This window comes from Mustela nigripes, chromosome 1, assembly GCF_022355385.1.
Source record: "Mustela nigripes isolate SB6536 chromosome 1, MUSNIG.SB6536, whole genome shotgun sequence".
NCBI lineage: Eukaryota > Metazoa > Chordata > Mammalia > Carnivora > Mustelidae > Mustela > Mustela nigripes.
Window position 1 is genome coordinate 182,681,905 of NC_081557.1, and position 20,185 is coordinate 182,702,089.

At 35.5% G+C, this 20,185-nt stretch overlaps 1 protein-coding gene across 4 annotated transcripts in view; it reads right to left on the reverse strand.

The window, feature by feature from the left end:
- Window positions 1–721: 721 nt before the first annotated feature.
- The window catches only part of TRPC3 (transient receptor potential cation channel subfamily C member 3), a 73,393-nt gene continuing 53,929 nt past the window's right edge, over window positions 722–20,185 (reverse strand). Inside the window, exons 10-12 of one of the 4 annotated variants that reach the window (XM_059378010.1) lie at window positions 19,808–19,891; window positions 4,334–4,406; window positions 722–1,586 (exon numbers count right to left, since the gene is read on the reverse strand). In XM_059378010.1, the coding sequence (XP_059233993.1) occupies window positions 1,444–1,586; window positions 4,334–4,406; window positions 19,808–19,891 (300 nt within the window). In that variant the 3' untranslated portion in view covers window positions 722–1,443. Of the gene's footprint in view, window positions 1,587–4,333; window positions 4,410–19,807; window positions 19,892–20,185 lie in introns of all 4 variants that reach the window. The other 3 variants (XM_059378001.1, XM_059378027.1, XM_059378018.1) reach the window with 3 other exon arrangements.

A 20,185-nucleotide genomic window follows, 5' to 3' on the forward strand; every position in this document is an offset into this window, starting at 1 on the left:
TCCTTTGTGATATAAATGATTTTTGAAGTATCATGTATTTAATTGGTTTTTAGAACCTATAAAACTATCCTTGAGCTATGATCAAAAATCATATTCCCTTAAGACTTTACAAAAAAACAGAGTGAAGAGAATCCAGGCAATAAGCCCAACACTATAAGAGATTAAAACCCAGCTGGTTAAAAAAAATTTTTTGAGTGCTTTATGTTCTGTGAATAGATGAGGGATATTACTGGCCTATATCCCCTTTCTTATTAACGTTGTGAGGTGGTGTGAATATTACCAGTATTTAGCTCAGTTATAGAATAAATCAATTACAGGCTCATCACCATCCATTTTGTGTAAAAAGTGTAACTGAAATGCTTCGATAAGAAAAAGGATGTCAATCACTAAGTAGTGATAGCAAGAGATGCCTCAAAGGGAAATGAAACATACCTGGTGCTGCTTGAATATGTGTTTCCATGTAGACAGCCATTGCTCACTCTTGGTTCTTCCCATACACATACCCTCTAAAACTCAGAATGAAGCTAATGGGCAAGATAAAAGTTAGTGGTTGATAGCTTCTTTAGCATTAAACATCAGAGGCAGAAATTAGAAGGTTATCACAAAATAGCAACCCTGCATGGACCCTAACTTTAAAAAAACAAACTCACCACCCCACTGAATAAATTCACATTACCGAAAAACAACAAATGAAAATTTAAGACAGAAAACAAACTCTATATACTTTAGAAAAATCTTTAATGTGTCATTTTGAACAATTCTATGAAACTTAAATATGTAATGTAATTATATTTTCTATTAATTCATTTCATTGTTAAATTCTTCATTCAGGGCTCAAAGGTTCTAGGATTATGAGTGATGCCAAAAATTCTAAGAAAATCTTACCGTCATAGCTGGTTATAAAATTTCTTTAATTTCTATTAAAAAAAAAAAAACCTCTTAGCACTTGGACAAGGGAAGGAATGCTACATGGTGATGGCCTTTTCATTTTTATTTGTATTTTGTTGGCAGTTCTGTTCAGTTGGTTTCAACATTTATTGAGCACCTACTATGTACCAGGCACTGTACTAGACGCTGGAGACACTAAGATGAATAAGACATGGTCCCTGTCCCCAAGGAGCTTACAGTCTCTTGGAGGCAAACAGGTAGTGCAAAGACATAGAGTTTATTCTAAAGTGGACAAAAGTGTCAGTAATGGAATAATACTGGGCCTTTAAATACAATGGCATGTCATTGTTTATAATGTCAAGGCAGACAATTAAAATGAAGAGCATTTTCATGTGATAAAACAATAAAATCATTAAGACCTAAGTTTTAAAGATTCACATGATAAAGGTAGTTAATACTAAAAATTTACACCATAGTTTTTCAAGTATTTCATACTTAGAAATATTATTGCCCACTTTTGTGCTATAGTCAAAGCCATTATTCCAGGTTACTGAATCATTCACATCTCGGCATGCTAGGATTCAGTTTCTCACTGAGTTTATGAATCAGAACGGCTAATTCCTCAGTTGCTTGGCTCTTGTCCTCCAAAAGTTCATAACGAAGGCTGGAGATATCTTGCTTGATTTCTTTTAATTCACCTATAGTATGTGTATTTAAAAAAAAAAATCATTGGTAATTTGCTCTTTGGATCAGAAAAGAAGAGAGAGTGAAATTCATACAAATGCATATAATATTAATACATTTGCTTCATAAAGTCCAAGTTATTTTTACGGAATTTTTTCCCTCAAGATATTTAAGAAGCATTAGTCTTTTTTTTTTTTTTTTAGATTTTTAAAAATTTGTTTGAGGGAGAGAGAGAGAGATCACAAGCAGGGGGAGCTGCAGGCAGAGGGAGAAGAAGGCTCCTTTCTGAGTAAGGAGCCTGATGCAGGATTCAATCCCAGGACTCTGGGATTATGACCTGAGCCAAAGGCAGACACCTAACCTGAGTCACCCAGCTGTCCCAAGAAGTATTAGTCTTTAAAAATACACTGACCTTTGAGAAAGTTGTAAGAAATAGTCCAGCTATGTTTTCAATAGTAAAACTCAGCTAAATTACTGTTCTGTGGCTCAAACACCTCTTAACACAGGGCAATTTTTCAGCTACCTGATATACAGCCAGAGTATCCCATTCTGTCTATAGAGAGCCCCTTCAGTTCCCTCAGACATAAGGATTGAAACCTACATGGATCATCTCCCTTTGCTAGGATGGATGAGACTCTTAGCAAAACAAAACTTTACCAAAGGTGATTCAATCTGTTTAACAGGCAAATATTGACATGGGACAAGTAAATTTTAAGGAATTTACTTTCTTAAAATTGAAGTAAGGGAAGGCAAGAAAAAAAAAAGTAGGAGTGATTATTAGGGAAGGCTATAGTAATGAGCTTAGGGCCGAGGAACACTTTGTAGGACAGAAAACCAATGTATAAGGAAGTAACAAGTAACAAGTAAGAAATTAAGTTTAGGTGTGATACCACTGGCAATGTGTATACACACAGGAGTCTCCAAAGGAGACTTTCTGGCTCTTAAAGCACATGTATTCCCATAATTCAGCTTGGCAGTATTTTGAGTATATGTAGTTTGCAATTAAGACCTAGATTCTCTTGCAAACGATTGCAATGTAGGTAAGCTGTTGACATTGGAAGGTGAACTTTGGGGTGGAAATTTATCCTGAATCTAAGAAATGATTCTTCACAAATTATTGGTATTTTAACAAGCTTTCTGTAAAAGAATCACATGTAAAACCTACCTTCCATAATACTCGCTGGTACCTTTATGATGCTGAAAAATGTAATTTCTACATTCTTTTATATATATACAAGTCAGAAACTTTTTATCTTAAAGAACTCTATTCCTCAAGAATACACATAAAGCATTTGCAGATTCCTTTTTTTAGGCAAAAAAAAAAAAAAAAAGTGCTTCTTCCTTTCCCATCTGGCAATATGATTCTAATTTGAAATCACGAGGCTGGTCTTTGGTGAAGGAAATGGATTCTCACACCATTCAGTATCACATTTGCACTATAAACCCATTAGATCCCCGTTCACCTCCTTAGCGCCATATCCTCCTTCCTTGTTTTTGAGTTATGGGGAGACTCTTCATTAAGTGTTATTTGTAGTCTACCAATACGGGAAACACAAAACACAAACTACTCAACCTCTTGCACTTCAGTTTCTTCATTTATTAAATGAGGATATTAAACTCTATGATAGTTTAGTTAGAACTTTGTTCAAACTCCATATTCTCATTAACTCATTTTCCTCTTTGGAGCAAGGATATGGAAGATGCCCCTTTGTTTTTGATGTTGTCAGCCATCCAATTACCCCAGATAACTTTGTTTTTCTTGTCCTCCCCCCGCCCCCACCAGGGAGGTTACTGCACGAATGATCAGATTTCTGCTTCCTGAACTACAACCCCTTTCCATCCCATCTCCCTGAGACAGCTTCTTGGGCATCATGATTGGATTTTTGCTGGTCTTCAATCACACATTCATACACTTCTTTTCTACATACACGTATCAGTGGACAGACCCAGATTTTCCAAGGATTCCTGGCATCCATCAAGTAATGGTTTTGAAGGCCATCACCATTTTATTTAGTTTAGCCCTTTCTTCTCTTATCAGCAAAGATAGATCTCATGGCATCTCATTGCTATTAGAAGCTACACTTTCCATTTTATTTTTTTTATTTTTTTGCTACACTTTCCATTTTTAAGGCAACTTACTTTTCCCAGTTTGATTTCTTTCCAACTCTCGGCCTGTTCTTTGGCCTTGCCTTTGGAGAAACGTTTTTATAGTACTGACAGATGCCCTGCCTAGGATATGCCTGGAAAAATAGGTACCTTAAATAAGGAGTCAAGAAAAAAAGTGAAAGGCAAAAGTGAAACACAAGATGAGAAAAATGGGTTACAGATTTCTTTCTGTACAACAAAGCAAAAATTTTTCTGAAGAAACGTATGTTCTATTTGAGCCAACCAGCCAACTATTTTATTGGAAAATGTTAACGTTGCAAAAATGTTAACACTCATGTGAACTCACTGCAACAGAACTGAAACTACTGACTACTTTATATAATAGGGCTTACAAGGCTTCCAGAATGATGCAGGTTTTACATTCTAAGAATCAGTTACGACATTCTGAGTAGAGATCAATTGTCTCTGATTGACATTTTTAATAACCTTTTCTTTTAAAAGACAGTTTTATAAATGTAACCTAAGATTCTCCTATCAATCTTGGAACTGTTGCCTGAGATTGGATTTTTAAAAGTATCCTTCAATATCAATATCAAGTTCCCCAAGGTCATTAAGTTAGTTGCAAAAGGATGTTTCTCAAGATGAAGATGCTTACCTTCATTAACTTCATCATTTTCTTTGTCCACTTGTGCTTTCAGAACATATCGCTTTATAAGTCTTTTCATTATCTGCTGTTGATCAAAAAGAAATAATTATATCATCAATGATACACATAAATAACCTGGATCCTATTCTCCAAAGAGACTTACATACCTGTAAAGCAAACGCAGCTTGGGAGAGAAAAACTTTATCTAACTATTTATAGAAGATTTCAGAACTCAACCATTTTTCACCTTCTATTAAGACTTACTGCATAATCTACAAACATTCTCCACCACCCATAGGAATGGAAGAAGCTAAAAAAAAGTTAAGTTGGAAGAATTAATTCATTGTTTCTTTTTAAGATGTGTTACCACATTATTATCTAAAAACACTACTTTGTTTCTCACTTTAAAAAAAATATAAATATATGTTCAACAGAGAAAAGTTGGAAATTACAGAAAAGAAGAAATAAACATAGATCATTAATTGTCCCACTATCCAAAGATAATCATTGTTATTTTGGTGTATGTCTTTTTAAATTTTGTATGTATACTAAATACTATATATATATATACACACACACATACATATTTTATGTTTTCAAAATACCATTATTTTGTGATATTGTATATTTTCTTTTCATAGCAATATATATTATAAACATATTTAATCTAAAGACATGCTCTTACAGGATAACTATTTATCCATAAGGAAAAAGTAAAGTAAAATTGGAGCTCTACTTTATACCATACATGAAAAATTAATTCCATATGCATCTTAAATGTGAAAGATAAAGCTTGTAAATCCTTTAAAGCATAGAAAAATGTATTTATAAATTCAGTGTAGAGCTGGATGGTTTTTAAACAAGATAAAAAAATTCCAATTAAAATAGAAAAGATTGATGAATTCAATATTATTACTATTAAAACTTCATTCAAACCTCTGGTAATAGAGATACTATAAAGAAAACAAAAAAGCAAGCCACAAACTGGAAGAAAATATTGGCAATACTTACAACTGATAAATAATTTAATTTGGATTTAAAATACACGAAGAACTTTAATTCAAGAAGAAAAACTCAAATAGCCCAATAGAAAAAAGGGCAAAGACAAACAGGCATTACATAGAAATGGAATCATGAATAGTCAAGTCAATAGGCATATAAAACAATCTCAAATCCTTTTCTCAAGGAAATACAGTTTACAATTAAACGGAGACACAATTTCACATCTAAAAAGAGAAAAATATAATAAATTTTATAATGCCAAATGTTGGAAAGAATATGAGTCAATGGGGACTTTGACACTCTACCAGCATGATACAAACAGATCGCTCTGGGAAGCAATTTGGCATTATCTTTCAAAGTTGAGCACTGGCACATCCTTTCACCCAGAAAGTCCACTCCTTGATACAGAGACTGGAAAAACTTTACACAAGTGGACCAAGAGACATAAACAACAGTATTTATAGCAATCTTGTCCAAAGCAGCAAATACAAACCAGGAAACAGTCTAAACAAAGATCAACAGGAGAATAGAGAAACCATGGTATGTTACACAATGTAATCTCATGGTGTTCACTAATGAAATAAAATAATGAAATCAGTAAGCCATAGCCACATAAAACAGGATGGATGAAACTTAGAAGCATAAATGTTGAATGAAAAATTCAGTTTGCAGACTTCACAAAGTATAAAACTATTCTTACAAAGCTCGATAAGTAAATCTACATAATGCATTGTTAGGAATATTTTTTTAATGTAATAAGTTTATACTTGAAAAGGAAACTAAAGCAAGAGGATGAGAAACTCAAACTTCAACTTAGCAATTACCTCATAGGTGGAGGCAAGGGGTGGGCCAGGAAGGAGCACCTAAGTAGAGGCAATGGGCAGAGAATGTCCCCATTTTCAGGGAAGTGGTGGTTTCTATAAGCATACATGTCATTATAATTTATTATGTGTTACTTAAATTATTGTACATATATCAAATACCACATTAAAAAAATAAAGGAAGGAAGGGGGGAAAAGGCCTGAGCTGAAGGGAAGATATAGTTAAGAAAGTAGAAATCATGAAGCTAAGTGACCCATTAGATACCAAGCTCAAGGAAAGGGAGAAATCTAGGAATATTCAAAATGTCTATCTCAAAGAATAACAGATCAAGAGAGAAACTATGCTACTGGAAAGGAAAAACCCATTTTACCAATTGTAGTAAAATAGAAAACCTATTGAATTCTGTGGAATCTAGACTTCAGGGCAGACTCATAGCTGGGTGGACTTGGCTTGGACCTGCTTGTTCATTCGCCAAATATTTATTGAAAGACAGCTTGGTGCCAGGTACTGTCCTAAATGTTAGGGATGCAACAGTAAGCACAGCTCCTACTCTATCTAATAAAATGTCATTGGAACAATTCACTATGATGGGTGGACATGTCAGGGATCTACTTAACCTTAGGGGACAGCAAAGGTGATTCCTATAGAAAGAAAATACAAAGAAATGGTTATCAGTTAAAAACAATTTGAAAGGCAGTAATACAAATCACCGGGAAAGAAAAGACTGACAAATAGGACCAAGACAAGAACTATTCTTAAGGGAAAATTAAAATTAGATCTCTACCTCATATCATATATAAAACAAATTTTTCAAGTCAAATAGATAAAAGGTCTAAATGTGAAAAGCAAAATTTTTAAAGGAATAGAGAAATACATCTTGAAAAAGCTAAAGGAAAGGATAAGCCACAAGGAAGAATAAATCTGACTATATTAAAACATTTTAAAACTTTTATGCAAGAAAGAATACCAATGAAATGTAACCTTATGTCAAATGAGATTTTTCTGGTTGTCCTGAAATTGTTGATAAATCCAAAACTGATGAGAAAGGATGCTAAGTACTCCATGGTCTAAGACCAACCTGTCACTAGCAGTTGGGGCCAGCCACCTCTCAAGGCTTACTGAAACTCACTAGACCAGTACTTCCCATGAATCCCCTCCTCACCCCATATAAGGAAAAGGACTGAGACATGGGAGGAGTCAGGGGCTTTTGGGGTGAAGAGATTATTCTTTCTTTCTGGGTGGAAGGAAGGAAGATAGGGTACCTCCAATCCCCAGAAGCCAAGGGAGGGGGAAAAGCCAAGGCAATCACTCATAAAGATTATAGTTGCCTAAACCAAAAGCCTGGCCTCCTGCTCCCAATTAAATATCGATCCCAGCAAACTTGCTGACCTGCTCCTGGCAATTAAGTCAGGGCAAAAAAAGAACTCAGTTAAGAGTATAACAGCCATTGGGTCAACCTGTACTCCCATTATTTGGCAAACAGATAAAATTTCCACTGTATTGGTGGAAGGCATTAATACACATCAGTGGGAAAGGGGAGTCTATTCAATGAATGGGACTGGGATAACAGGCTGTCCTTATGGAAAAGTGAAAATTGGATGTGAACTTGAAGTCAGGGCTAGATCTCTGCTTCAGGAGCTAGGCAAAGGGGAGGTAGCCCCCGTGGCTTTTTCAAACACTCTCACTATGCTCCCAGCCCAGTTACAAAGGCAGCATATGGGTGCCTGCCACAGTGAGGACGTTAAAACTTGTCCAGCATTAGAGCAGTAGTGACAAACAAGGAGGAAGCTGCACCCACAGTTCACTCAAGTGGAAAAATGCTTGCCCTTTGGCTTGTTCTTCCCACTCCACATGGCAGAGGATGCCTTGAGGAGTTAGGGGATGGATGTATATACAAAGCAGACCATAGCCTTTCTCCACTAGAGACATGGAAAGGGTTCATTTATGCTAGGAGTAAGGAGGAGAAGAGATTTAGATTTTATTTGGACATTCATGGTTCAAGATAAACTTAACTGTCTTCTTTAATTATAAATAAGAGACTTTTTAATAACCAAGTTACTGGAGAGTTTTGGAGTCTTGACAAGATGTTGTAAAGGGATCCTCCATCCAACAGAAAAGAAGAGTCCCAAATAGGACAGTTAGTGGGAAAATATTGAAAACAAAGTTATTTTATACACTCATAGGCTGAGACGCCCTAATAAACCCATTACCCAAAGTTAAAAGACAAACCGAAAAGAGAAGTTGTTTGCGAAACACATCAACAAAGAATTGGAATGGGGGTGCCTGAGTGGCTCAATGGGTTAAGCCTCTGTCTTTCAGCTCAGGTCATGATCTCAGGGTCCTGGGATCAAGCCCTGCATCAGGCTCTCTGCTCAGCAGTGAGCCTGCTTCCCTCTCTCTCTCTGCCTGCTTCTCTGCCTACTTGTGATCTCTGTCTGTCAAATAAATAAAATCTTAAAAAAAAAAAAAAAGAATGGGGATGAAGAATATTACAGAATTTTGAGAAGTCAATAAGGAAAAGGCAAATTGGCAAGCAGAATCAGGAAAAGGAATTTAAATTCACAAAAAAGGAAATCTGAATGACCAACATATAAAAAGATGTTCAATTTCACTTAGTAATCAGAGAAGAGTAAATTAAAATAACAAATGCATTCACACCTATGAGTTTAGCGAACATTTTTTCTTCCAAAAAGACTTCATATCTATCGAAGAGCTGAAAGTAAAACGAATTCACATATACTCTTTACCTAGATTCACCAGTGTGAGAAAGTTGCTACCTTGCTTTATCTCACTGTCTATATATTATTATACTGCTAAGGCATTTGAAAAGAATTTTCAGACATCATGTCCCTTTATCTTTAAATACTTCAGTATTGGGACGCCTGGGTGGCTCAGTTGGTTAAGCAGCTGCCTTCGGCTCAGGTCATGATCCCAGCATCCTGGGATCGAGTCCCACATCGGGCTCCTTGCTCGGCGGGAGCCTGCTTCTCCCTCTGCCTCTGCCTGCCATTCTGTCTGCCTGTGCTCGCCCCCCCCCCCCGATAAATAAATAGAATCTTTAATAAATAAATAAATACTTCAGTATTCCCAAAGAACAAGAATATTCTCTTATATAACCATCCTACAATGATCAAACTTTAGAAAAATTAACATGGGTCAAGAACTGTTTAAAACATATTCAGTTTCTTTTTCCTGAGGAATAATACTGCTTTCAGATGTTATTTATCTTTAGTCTTCTTTTATCTGGAACAGTTCCTTGGCCTTTGTCTTTCATGAGACCCACATTTTTTAAGATGTACAGGGCAGTTGTTTTTTAGTAGGCAAATGTTTTAAAATCTGTTAATACCAAGTGCTTCTGCAAACAGTGAGAAACTCTTGTACCATGTTGATGGAACTATAAACTGATAAACTACTCCCAGGTAGGTCATCCAGAAAAACACTTAGAAATGTGCAAAAGTAGACACTTATTAAGATCTTAAATACAGCATTATTTATAATAGTCAGAGAAGGAAAATAAGAGAAATATTCATCAACAGAGGAATAAAAAACAAAATGGCTTATTCATACAATGGAATATTACCCTATAACAGTGAGAATGGAAAACAAGATGTACATGTATCAATATAGGTAATTCTCAAAAGCATAAAGTGGAAAAAGTGCAGAATATGTAGTATATTATTTGTTTATGTATATTTTAAAAACACATAAAACTAGTACATAGAATTATGAATGTACTTATGAAAGTAAAAATATAGAGAAGCATACATGGGAAGAACATACTTGAACTTCAAAATAGTAAAGATCCTCATGGAAGGATAAGAGCTAATGGGATAGGGTGGGGGCATTTAGTTGTATCAAAAAATCCAAAAGGTCAAAAAGAATATGGCAAAATGTTAGCACTTATTAAATCAAGACGGTAGTGGCACAGATGTCTACCAGGATATTTGTGGTACCATTCTGTGTATGGAATAGTTTATCATCAAAATTTAAAATATAATAAAATAAAAACAATTAAAATATTCTTCTGAGTAGGCTTTTAATGCTGCCTAACAAACTGATGTGCTTCACCAGTCTGGGCATTCATTCCATTTCCAGCAGCAATAGCCCTTCAATTATAATGAACTGACAAACATATTTCACTTTTACAAACAAAGCTGTAAACACTTCAGCTAATACATAAACTGAGAAAATTTCAGAGCTTCTAAGGGCTTGTTTAGAACCATTCAGAAATGTGTTATTTAGAAATCCTATCTCTACAAAAAAATAAAACTGCTCAAAAATTAAAATGAGGCAGAATGAGTTTGGAGTAAAAAAAATCTCTGACTTTGAACAGGTCTTTATTTATTAGCTGAGTGAACTTAAGGTGCTTAAACTCCCTAAGCTCCCATTTCCTCCATATTAAAAAATGGGGGTAATAAAAATTCAGAGGTTGTATGGATTAAATCATCAAGCACATGTAAAAGCAGGATTTCTGCTTAGAAGAGGTTCATTCTTGCTAGCATTATTTATGAAGGTAAAATGTGAAGACTAAGATATTGCTACCCATATGCTCTAATAGAATATTCTCTAAAATATTTAACATAATCCAAAACTATACTTAGAAAAAGTCTATGAAAAGATGTACGGTATTTTTTAAAGCATATTTACTGCCAGAAAGAAAGAAGATAGGAAAATAAAATATTTTAAAAATTCAAATAGAGTACAGATTCCCTAGAAACACCTGTACAGAGTCACTCAGATTAAATTCTTTCACTGCAGGTAGATACATTCATCTTTGACCTATAGGGAAAATTATGGTTACAGGTTTAAATTTTTTTTCCCTTCAAAATTGGGTGTTTTAGGTTTTTCATGTATCCCATAAAAATTCTCATTTTTAAAAAAGTTTTTTTTATCTTAATATTTACAGTTTAAATATATTTATATCTACCACCATCCTAAATTTGAGCTTCTCTACAAGGCAAGAAGATACCTGATGTTGGATTGAACTCAGTTTCTCCACACATGGCACTACCTGGCAACAGTCCATCCCTCAGTTCATGTTGGAAAAATAATTCATGTGAATTCCAAAATTATGTACAATTCAGAGAAGGGGCAAAGGCTGGCCATTTCCATTCTATTAGGTGGCTTGTCTGGTGAACCCGAGGCAGTATTGTGTAAGCAGTTGAAAAAGTGGGCTGTAAGGGCAAATTGCCTGGATTTGAGTTGTGACTCCATTATTTATAAGCTGTGGAACCTTGGCAACTAAAATTGCGTACTGGAAATGTTACAATATACACTGTAAAAGAAATAATATAGGTAAATTACACGGTAGGTGCTCAATTAACATAACTATTATGCTTTCATTATCATGTATGCTTCTGTAAAGCAAATCTTGATTAACCAATCTTAATAATGATGGTTATACAGGCAAAGATCATAAAACATATGTGACACGTAAAATTACCATTATAAATATTATCTTCAAATTTTCAACTGATTCCTTAACCAAAGCCAGTCCATTAACTAAATTGACGAATAACAGTTTCATCATTTTCCCTTCTTGGTCAAGTTACTAACTAATGGAATAGAAAACTAAAGGAATAAAGAAGTCTATAGATTGATTTCCACAGTTCACATACCTCCAGAAACTACCCAAATTTCTTGATATGATCCTGTGAGTCACTCTTTAAGGTAGATATTGTGACTTTTGTGGAGTAGACTATGAATTTTCTCTATCCAGGGTGGAAAGCCTAGGTAGTAGTTACCTTAAACATTATCTCTTGCTAATAAATCTGAGTTCCTTTCTCAACTCTCCATTCAGACTGGGAAAAGGAATGAAATGTGGGTGGTTGGATATATAGATATGTTCTTCGTTCCCAAAAGGCATCAAAGCTTTTCTTCTCACTTGCTTATTTTTCACTGATTCAAATTCAAGTAACAACTGTGAAACATTCTCTCAAGTACCTTTACCTTCATTTTCTCATTTAATTCTATAGAGAAGCCAAATTTAACTGTTATCAGGAGTTCCATAATAGGGATAGTAGCAATCTTTAAAGTATGACTATAAGGCAAAACTCATTGGGAGTCGGAAAGGAGAAGTGAGTTGGGGGAAATCAGAGGTGGGGGCAAGCCATGAGAGACTGCGGACTCTGAGAAACAAACTGAGGGTTTTGGAGGAGAAGGGGATGGGTGTTGGGTGAGCCCCGTGGTGGGTATTATGGAGCGTACATATTTGCATGGAGCACTGGGTGTGGTGCATAAACAATGAATTTTGGAACACAGAAAAAAAATTAAATTAAATTATATGTAAAAAGAAACAAGCATAAAGAACTCAGAAGAATAAAATTTTAGAGAGGGAAGGGACCTTGGAAGTCACATGTTTTTCATATTTTCATACCACTCACTTTGAGACGGCCTGACCCATCTCCATTGCCCAGCCTCTGAACCAACAGCTGTGATTCAGAGCCTAAAACACTTTCCGGACAGCTGATTTAATTTATTTTTAGACAACCGTAGCAGTTTAAAAACAATTCTTTTGTATTGCACCAAATCTGCTTTATTGTACCTTCTAACCACTAGTCCAAGTTCTGTTCTTTAGAGAAACAATCACTTTTTCTATTTGATCAGTTTTCAAATATTCCTGTCCTCTTGGTTTCCCTAGGTTCTCATACCATTTCTTTACGTTTCACCTACATCACATGGCCACAAACACAGGGTTGTGTGACGTTCATCTACTTTTTTCTGCCCTTCACTTCCTTCCCAACTCAACTCCACCTTTCCATTCCAGGGAGAGAGAGATCCTTGAAGGCATGGACTGTAACTTTATATCCTTATAATGAAGGACCATTCTGAATAGTGGGAGTCTTAAAGTGCCTTCAAACTCACTGTGAGTGAAGCTTAATATGAATGTGTCATATTGCTTCCTTTAGAGAAAAACTGCCATGTGCTTTCCAGTAAAACCAAGCCACCTATGTTAACCCTCATGGATTAGATCAGAGACTACCATGTGGGCCAAAGACAGCCTGATACTACCTGGGCCAAAGTTGTCCCCAAGTCAAAGAAGCTGGTTAAAGCAGAGCTGCTACCAGAGACCCCAGAGATAACAGGACCCAAGAACCTACAGCCTTGCCTCTGTGCAGCCTTAGAAAAACCTCCCTTTTCTTAAGGTCACCTTAGCATATCTATGTACCTTTAACTTGAACTAACACAGGTATTCATGAACAGAATTCAATCAAGGCCATCCCTCCAAGACCTTATGTTTTCAGAAAACTCATCCTTAGTTCTGTTAAAAAAAAAAAAAAATCTGTACATACATAACGAAAATGATCTCAGCATACTATTAATAATTAATGTTAATATAAATAATACTGTCAACAATGAAAGAATTTTGGAAACTCTTCCTCTGTTGTACTTTGAGACACATTTGAATCTCTCTGATTTTGAGGTAAATGGTGAGGAAATACTCATTTAGATCTAAAACGCATATGGTGGTAAAACCAACCGGTGGTGGCCATGTGTTTTTTGAAGATGGATGTGACTATTTTTGAAAAATATGTAAAGTTACTATGGCATTGACTCAGTTAATAATGTGAATAATTATCTGAATTTAGTAATGAGAATAAAGCATTTTTGTGTATCTTATGAACTAAGTATAAAAGTAATTCTTTAGAGATATTCCAAAAATATTCTAAGCTATGGTAGCACCATCAGCATTGGTGTACCCCAAAAGGTTACCACTTTGAAGGAAATAACCCCCATTTAGCAGATTAGGATCTAGGATTTCTTTAAGGCAGGTCGTATATTAAAATACACTGCCTAAAAAATATCGATAACAACTAAACCAATTGTTATCATTTGTGGAGTTCATAATAAAGAGACTTTATCTAAATATAATCAAGGCATTTATATGAAGTTTGATTGGCATATGAAGTTTGATTGCTGATCAAAACTTTTTTTCTCGGAGTTTATAGAAGCATAACAATTTGCAGACCACAAGAAGTTTGAATTTGACAGTAAACTTGGGAATTTCCCCCACTTCTAAGTCACTCAAAAGCAACAAGGAGAATAAGAAACAGAAAGACAAGGTCCTTTGATGAAATTTAGAGACATCCATATTCTTTTTTAGAAAGGTTATGTGAAAAGATCAAGTGGGAGTATAAGAAAATGACAAGGGCAGACATTCATGGTTGAGAACTTCCCTTGACTTTCTGATACAAAATATCAAGAAGCTTAGAATAGAAAAGGGAAGGAGAAATTATGAAGGAAAGCCATATTTTCTAGAAGTATTCAGTGAGGTTGAGAGGGAGTGTCTGACTAGTCTTTGATGCTATTTTCTGACAGGAAACATGGAGAAGAAGTAAACATATACAATCCTGTGCCTAAAGGAAAATCCTATTAGCTGAGAATAAGCATCTGGAATTCTCCAACACCACTCCGAACTCCTGAAAGCAGCCGGTTAAAGAACTCACTTTGTTCAAAACCAAGTGATAATAAGTAAGGAATCTCCACAAAGTCTATTATGAAGATAGCTCAAGAAAAAAAGAATAAAAGAAACAGCAAGTCGGGGCGCCTGGGTGGTTCAGTGGGTTAAGCCTTTGCCTTCAGCTCAGGTCATGATCCCAGGGTCCTGGGATCGAGCCCCGCATCAGGCTCTCTGCTCAGCAGGGAGCCTGCTTCCTCTTCTCTCTCTCTGCCTGCCTCTCTGCCTACTTGTGATCTCTCTCTGTCAAATAAATAAATAAATAAATAAATAAATAAATCTTAAAAAAAAAAAAGAAACAGCAAGTAAAGAAAACTCACCAGTAACATGTTAAAGAAAAGATGAAAATACATGATGCCATCATTAAAAGATATTAAAAAAATATATATGAGCCAATCATGTCTTTAAAATAAGAGCACAAGAGGTCAAGGAAAATAAGGTGAGCCAAAAAAGGGAAGTGATATATAAACTTGAAAATCTGAAGAAGAGGAGAAAGAAAAAAATAAAACCATCACAGAAATGAAAGGTGAACTTAAGGAGCACATATGAAGGCAGACCCCAAAAAAGATACAGTATGAGAAAAAAGGAGCCAAAAAAGGAGAAATGGATGAGGAATTCAAGTGAAATAGAGTAAAAATGGTACCTATGGAGATAGGCAAAGTAGATTCAGCAGGCATCTAACTGGTATCTTTTTTTTTTTTAAAGATTTTATTTATTTATTTGTCAGAGAGAGAGAGGAGCGAGAGTGAGCACAAGCAGACAGAATGTAGGCAGAGGGAGAAGCAGGCTCCCTGCTGAGCAAGGAGCCTGATGCGGGACTCGATCCCAGGACACTGGGATCATGACCTGAGCCAAAGTCAGCCGCTTAACCAGATACGCCACCCAGGCATCCCATCTAACTGGTATCTTTAAAGAAGATAACCCAAATAGAGGAACAGAAAAAATATTTCAAGATATAATTTAAGAAAATTATTCAGAAATAAAAGAAGACTTGAATGTATGGATTTAAGAGTCATACTTTGTGCCAGAAAAAAATCCATGCAGATTCACCTACAGAATAAACAATAGCAAGTTACTGGATTTAAGAAATAAACGAAGAAAATTTGGGCATTTAAATAAAAATCTCAGGTCAACCATATAAGAAAAGCAATCCAAGGTGCCTGGGTGGCTCAGTGGTTTAAAGAAAAGCAATCCGGCTTCAAATCTTTCCACATTAGCTTTTCATTCTAGGAGCAGTGGAGCAGTTTACAAATATATTAAGAAAGTAAAGTCATATCAAACAATTGTATAGCAAGTCAATACAAATATATAGAAAATAGTTAAGCATGTGAAATAACTCAGAGAACATAGTTCCCATGAGCTCTTTTTGAAGAAACTAAAGGAAGACAAACTTCAACCCACAAACAAAAAGTAAGGCAAAATGATCCCTGGTGAGTTTGGACTCTGTGAACCAAAATGAAAGCAAATGTAGGTCATAATCCTGACCAGGTAGTGAAAGGGATCAGAACATGTCACCCCAATATACAGCACTTTGGTATGAGGATTACTTTGAGCTGAAGTCAATTAAGAAGCAGAAACCACAGAAAGAGCTCACTACCCTTCTCCTATCTGTCTAAAAGCAAGACATAAACTTCCCTTTGTGAAGATCTTGCCTCTCTCTTATCCCATATCAGGAGGAATTAAAACAATCATCATCACTGGAGACAGAGAATTGGAACTGAGATGAAGCTGCACAATCAAATCTTTTTTTTTTTTTTAAGATTTTATTTATTTATTTGACACAGAGAGAGAGAGAGCACAAGTAGGCAGAAAGGCAGGCAGAAAAAGAGGGAGAAGCAGGCTCCCCGCTAAGCAGAGAGCCTGATGCAGGGCTTGATCCCAGGACCCTGAGATCATGACCTGAGCCGAATGCAGAGGCTTAACCCACTGAACCACTCAGGTGCCCCTGCACAATCAAATCTTAATTTTACCTCAAATATTACCCTCCCGTAACTTACTACCCTGGGAACCCAAACCCCTTTTCCTCTGTCTTGTCATGTCTCCCCAAATTTACTACCCATTGATAAGATGGGTATATAAGATGGTATATAAGCTCCAAATTCAAACTACTCTCTTGAGTTATTCATCACTGAGTTCTCCAGTGCATGTACACTTTGTGTGTGTAAATAAACTGTGGGTTTTCTTCCCCTATTAATCTGTCTTTGTCAGTTTAATTGACAGGCCCCAGTGACAGAACATAATGGGTAAAGAAAAGTTTTTTTTCTCCTCCTCCCTGGCAAGTTCTAATAATTTAATCAACAAAAGCTGGGGGAAGGGGGAAATGATGGAAGAGAAAATAAACACATTGATTTTCTCATATTTTAGAGCTGGAGGATCAAAAGAGAAAACTTGCAACTTATAAATCAAGTAATAGAGATAGAAGTATGTGTAAAGACATAAAGATAAGCACCAAGACAAGTAATATTATTCATTTCAGCAGAGACTGCCAATTCTTTTCCTGGGTTTTTTAGCTTGGCAAATAGCCACTAGGAATTATGGCTTTATTTCCCACCCTCCATTGCAGGTAAGTTGTGAAGCTTTACAGAAGATCCTTACAGAAGAGAGGATTGTCTTTCTCCCTATCACATTCTAAATGTATTCTGGAATGCATACGTAAGAGCTAGAGCTCCAATAGCTTTCTTGGACCATGAGAGCATGTTAGACTGAAAGCCAGTCACGACAGAATTATATGATCCAAGAGCCTTGGTCCCTGACATTGGTAGGTACCATACCAGCCCTGGAAGTGACCCCCTCCTGACTTTTTGAATAGGTGAAGAGAAATAAATTTATGTTTTTTTTTTTTTTTAACTACTTAGTGGATGGTATTTGGTGGTTTTGTGTGGTTTGCACCAAACTTAATCCTAATTAATATGAATGATAAGAGGACACTTTATGATACTGAATACACATATGAAGATCTGAATAAATGGAGAGATGTATCATGTTCTTGAAAAGGAAGTCAGAATATTATAAAGAACCCAATTTTACTTAAGTTAATACAATCACAATAAAAATACCAATAGGATATTTTGCAAACTACTCAAGCTGACTCTAAAGTTCAATATAAATATTAACAAAAAAGAAGAGCCATAATATTATGTAATGTAAGTCTTCAAGAACATGCATATGTGGGTGTTTGTGTCTATATATTTTGTTTGACTTTTATTCTAAACTATAATAATTAAAATAATATGGTTCTATCACATATGGAAAGCATAGAAATAAATCTAAGGAGATAAAGAAATTTAGTAAGTGATAAAGGTGATATTTCAATTCACTAAAGGGATCCTGGGTGGCTCAGTTGGTCAAGCATCTGCCTTTGGCTCAGGTCATGATCCCAGGACCCGGGGATCAAGTCCCGCATTGGGTTCCTTGCTCAGCGGGGACCCTGGGACCCTGCTTCTCCCTCTGCCTGCCCAGTGCGCTTTTTCTCTGACAAACAAATAAATAAAATCGTTTTTTAAAAAATCAATAAAAAGATAATTATTTAATATAATTATCAGCTATATAATCATCTGGAAAAAAGTAAATTTGGATTCCCCACCTCACACTTTGCTTCAAAATATATTCTACATGGGTCAAAGATTTTCATATAGAATGTGTCACCATAAGTACTAAAGAAAATGTGTGTAAAAACGTCTTAAGTATTCTTACACGGGGAAAGACCTTTCTAAACAGGATACAAAATCTAAAGCCATAAAAAGTTTGTGGAGCTGACTATACAAAAATCAGAAGGTTGGGGAAAATATATTTTTTTAAAAGATTTTATTTATTTATTTGACACAGAAAGAGAGAGAGTATAAGCAGAGGGAGTGGCAGTCAGAGGGAGAAGCGGGCCCCCTGCCGAGCCAATGCAGGGTTCCATCCCAGGACCCTGGGATCATGACCTGATCTAAAGGTAGCAGCTTAAGCGACTGAGCCATCCAGGCACCCCAGGAAAAAATATTTTAAAAAATACAAAGCAAACAGAAGAAAATTTTTTTCAACTCATATCACAGGCAAAGGGCCAATTTTCTTAAAAGAATTTTTTAAATAATTCTTAAAAGAATTCCTCTTAATTTATAACAAAAGCCTCTTAATTTATAACAAAAAAGCCTCTTAATTTATAACAAAAAAGAAAAGTAAATACATAGGATCTCAAACATAAGGAACAGTAAACATAACAAGATGGTCAAGTTTGTTCATCACAAAGGATGGCAAATAAAACTATGCTGTGATACCATATTCACCCATCTATTTGGCAAAGACTAAAAATACCTCTACTAATACGCTGTTGGTACATTTAGGAGGAAATGCGCTCTCTCATACATTTATTGTAATATTGTAAGAATACAGAATATAAATTGGCACAAGGTCCATCAAAATCAATTTGATAACTAAAAAATTAAAATGTTTAGATACCAATTTCACAGATTTGCACATATTTCAAATGTCATATATACAGTGTTGCTTGTAACAGCTAAATATTGACCATATCTTCTATTTCCATTGATAGAACACTGACATGTTAAATATAACCATATAATGGGATATAAGGTAACCATTAAAAAGGCTTGGACAAGCAATTTTGCAGAATGTGCTGCTTCAAGAAAATGATACAAAACTGCACCCATTAACTGACATTGCTGTACATTGCAAATTCCTGGATCCTCATTCTTGTGATCTGGTACACATCAGCAATCTATAGATTTCATAGTCAAAATGATCAATCAGATGGAAAGTAAAAAGCTACAACTTCTTCTGAGTTGGAATTTAGTATTCAAATGTCACATCTAATATCAAAATGCAAAACACATTTTAAAGTAGTACTGATGAAACAATATATTACCCAGAGAAGTGTATCAGGTTTCCATACTGTGAGGGCATTATTTTCCCAATATATCATATCTTTCACTGCTTTTCCAGCTCAAGGTATTTGAAGGTATTCTTTGCAAACTGTGGCAACACTTTGCTTTTAATATTACAAAGAACTCTTCTTCTTCAACCAAAAAAATGAGGACCCAGACTCTGATTTCTAAAGTCCTGTCCAACTAACATACTATTTTTTTTTTCTGTACTGTTCTATCCTCATAATACAACAGAACACAATTCTACTCACTACACACGCACACACATACATGGAATTATATACAGGTAAAGAGAAACATCTATTGAATGCTTACCTGATAACGTGTTGGTTGGTTGAGAATGCTGTTAAAACTGTGTGATTCAAAAACTCTTGAGTTAGACTGAGTGAAGAGGTTTAACTAGGAAAAAATACAATTAACCTAGTAAATTAGAATACATTCATTGGGAAATCAAAAATATAATCTACTATATTCTCCTCGATAACATTTCTGGAGTCAACACTTCCAAGGGACATTTTGTGGAAGTTGAATTTCATAAGTGATTTAATATATTTCCAATGGTAAAAATTCACGTGAGCAACATGCTCACACTTATCAAGATGTTCACAAGGTGTACTGCAGTAGAACTGAAAACGTATTTTAAAATCTGGCTCACGGGGTTGCCTGGGTGGCTCAGTCTGTTAAGCGTCTGCC